The sequence below is a fragment of the Fringilla coelebs genome (genome assembly GCF_963513975.1).
Source record: "Fringilla coelebs genome assembly, chromosome: 24".
NCBI classification, from domain to species: domain Eukaryota; kingdom Metazoa; phylum Chordata; class Aves; order Passeriformes; family Fringillidae; genus Fringilla; species Fringilla coelebs.
This window is the reverse complement of record NC_140050.1, coordinates 7893235-7896249: the sequence shown is the minus strand read 5'-3', so window position 1 is coordinate 7896249 and position 3015 is coordinate 7893235. Positions and strand designations below refer to the sequence as shown.

The 3015-nt window shown below is 50.6% G+C and overlaps 1 protein-coding gene across 1 annotated transcript; it reads left to right on the top strand.

Moving 5' to 3' along the window:
• Positions 1 to 1387: 1387 nt before the first annotated feature.
• On the top strand, positions 1388 to 2436 carry TINCR (TINCR ubiquitin domain containing; the record flags this gene model as incomplete). The annotated part of the gene is made up of 2 exons (XM_084221349.1): positions 1388 to 1489; positions 2151 to 2436. The coding sequence occupies exon 2, from the start codon at positions 2173 to 2175 to the stop codon at positions 2434 to 2436; it is 264 nt and encodes an 87-aa protein (XP_084077475.1). The 5' UTR covers positions 1388 to 1489; positions 2151 to 2172.
• Between the last annotated feature and the right edge of the window lie 579 nt (positions 2437 to 3015).

The following is a 3015-nucleotide window of genomic DNA, read 5'->3' as shown; positions in this document are numbered from 1 at the left end:
GGGAGGTATTTGGCAACTGTCAGGCTGTCACGTATGCTAGAAGGATGGAGCTGATGGACTCGCTGACACCAGACAGGCTCTGCTGAAGTGAGAATGCCTTATGCTCCCCTTGGCACTCACTGGGCACATTCTGTTGGCCAGAGCCATCAGAGCACGGTGTGTCTGGGGCCTGTGCCAGGTCTGGCTGCCGTCAATGAGAGGCTGCCCTTGGATGGCTCTGGGAGCTGGATCAGACCCTTGCTTTACCCCTGAGACTCTGGCTTTGCACCAGGGATGAAGTTTGGCTCCCTGAGTGAATGTCACCCCAATGGGGAAGGAATCACCAGCCCTGGGCTTGAGGGTTTGTTCAGGTCTCTGAAAATGAGACCCCTCACGGAGGTACCTGCTTATGGGGACCAGAGCCTGACCTTCCGCCTTTTCTGGGCTTTAACAGCTTTATCCCTCAGTTTCTCCATCTCTAACAGGGGTAGACTTGTTCTGTCTTCAAGGTTATTGGCATATTTGTAAATCGAGGCATCCTTAAATGCTCCCAAACCATGACAGTGCTAAACTCAGTTCCTGTTTCCCACCAGGTGCTTAATGAGCATGTGTTACACCATACTACAGTCATGAGGTGAGTAAATACAAACACCAAGGCATGACATGACTCATCTCGTGCCTTTGCAGCAGCTCAGTGGCAGAGCAAGGACCCAAGAATCCCAGACCCACCAAAACAATCATACCTTTGGAGTGACCCAAGCTGAAAAGAAATGCTGCAATGGAAGCTTCAGTTCTTCTCAATTGTACAGGGAAATCTCCACTGCCCGTGGTTGTGGTGCAAGTGAAGATATTTGCTGCTGTTCTTGGCAGAGACATAATGTGCTAGGGAGGGAAAAGGGAGTTGTGGCGGAAAGGTGGCAACCTCCTTGTTCCCCCATGGGAGAGTGGACACTTCTCTTATTCTCAATGGCAGCTGACTGCTGCCTTATCTGAAAATCAGACTTTTTTGTTATCTGCTGGGCAAGAGCAGCTCCTTTTTAGTGAAGAGCAGACTCTGAACTCAACAGTCTTGCAGTACTTTGGTCTGAAAATACTGGTCTATGTTGAGAAGAATGGAAGAGGGAATTAAAGCCTGTAATATGGGCTGCAGAAAAGTTACCTACAAGATAAGAGGGTGACTTGATCTTTTTGAGAAAAAGAGCAAAAAAGGCTTCCTTATCTTCATGGTGTTTGCTCTGAAGTATCATCTTGTGACTGCCAGAGTCTGCCTTGCAGGATCAGTCAATTACAGCCTGTGGCTGACATCAACTCCTTCCTTTCAGAGGTGCCATTGTATTTCCCAAAGTATGGCTGGCTCCTCTTGACACTTCAAGGCCTCTGTGCCACCTGTTTGTGCCTGCGGCCCTGTGGTGCTGATCCCACTGATGCTGCACAGGGTACCCAGCCCTGCAATTAGACAGCGGTCTGAAAGGAAGAGGAAATCAAGACAATGAACCATCAAGGAGCTCAAGTGAGTCAATATCAGATGTATGGGGGTATGATGAGGAGTGAATGAGTCCTACCCCTTCTGGAGGGTCCCAGATTGTTTGTGAGCAGTAACAGTGCAGATCTCCTGGGGGAATCTGCACTGCAATGATGAGAGTGGTTCACACAGACAGGCTCTGGCTCATCAGGGTGCTGTGGCTCTCCTCTGTGAGGAATTTGTCGCTATGCAGCTGTACTTCTCTTCATTAAAGTGGCCATGTTAAATAGCTGTGAGGTTGCTAAATGCCTACTTTGCTAACTGATCTTCTCCCCAGCTGGCAGCTTTTTAGAGCAGGAGACGTGAGGTTGCTAAACCCATTCATTTCTCACATGCACCCACGTTTCTAATGTCTGTGGGGTTCTGGCTTTAAAAGTCCTCTGCCAGCCACTGGAATGAAGAGCACTCCGTGAAGACACTGTAATTATTATGGGATTTAGGGGTGTGTGGAAATGATTCATGGAGATGTTTCCCAGCCAGCAGGCTCATGGAGCCAGGTGAGCTCTTCCCTGGAATGTGAAGCATGCAGTGTGGCAACTGGGAGAAACAGGTTTGGCAGGACGTTTTAAGCTGTTTGCAGCAGCCAGCCTCTTCAGAGCCCCGTCCCTGCCTTGCTGATCTCCTGGCTGGATGCTCTGCTCTGCCACAGTGGCCCTGCTGAGCTGGAGAGGATGGACACGCTGCGCAGGAGCCTGTCCCGATGGAAGAGGTACCACATCAAGGTGCACCTGGCAGACGAGGACCTGATGATGCCCCTGACGGTCCGGCCCAGGGACACGGTGATGGACCTGCGGGCTCTCTTGGTACGGGAGGGCATCACTTCCTGGAAGAAGACATTTTATTACAACTCCAGGCAGCTTGAGGAGCATGAGACCCTCAAAGAAGCCAATATCCAGAATGGTTCTGTCCTCCTCCTTGTCAGCAATAAAAGGTAGGCAAGGAGCTCCTCTGTCCTGGGCGTGGTGCAGAGGAAGGGGAATGCTCGGTGTGTCTCAGCCCCTTGGGACACTTTCTTGTCAGGGTTTGTGGAAGGCAGACCAGGAACTCAAATCCTGCCATTTCCAGCAGGATTGAGGCTCCAGGCTCTTCAAATCCAGACATGTGCTGTGAAATAAGCAGTTTATAGGTGGTTGCTGCTGTCTGTCCTGTCTCGGGTTAGGTCTTATTTTCCTGGATATGTGGCCAAGGACAGAGAGAGAAACATGCCTAGAAAAAGGGCAGGGGAGATTGTGCCACATGGGAGAATGTTCTGGGAACCTCTCTCTTGTCCTGTTGTGCCTGTGTCTCCCTGCTTCTTTGTAGCAAATACTTTTTGCAGGTATTTGGGGGAAGCAGTCCTTGTGACAGGAGAGGAGCTGCCAGCCACCAGCTTACAGCAGAGCACGAGCAGTGTGGACAGGGATGGCAAGAGGCTGCAGCTGCCCAAAATGTGTCTGAATCACAACAGAAAGTACAGTGAGACTGGAGACTCCCTGGAGAGCCAGGGCATGGGAGATCAATCACAGCAAGCACTA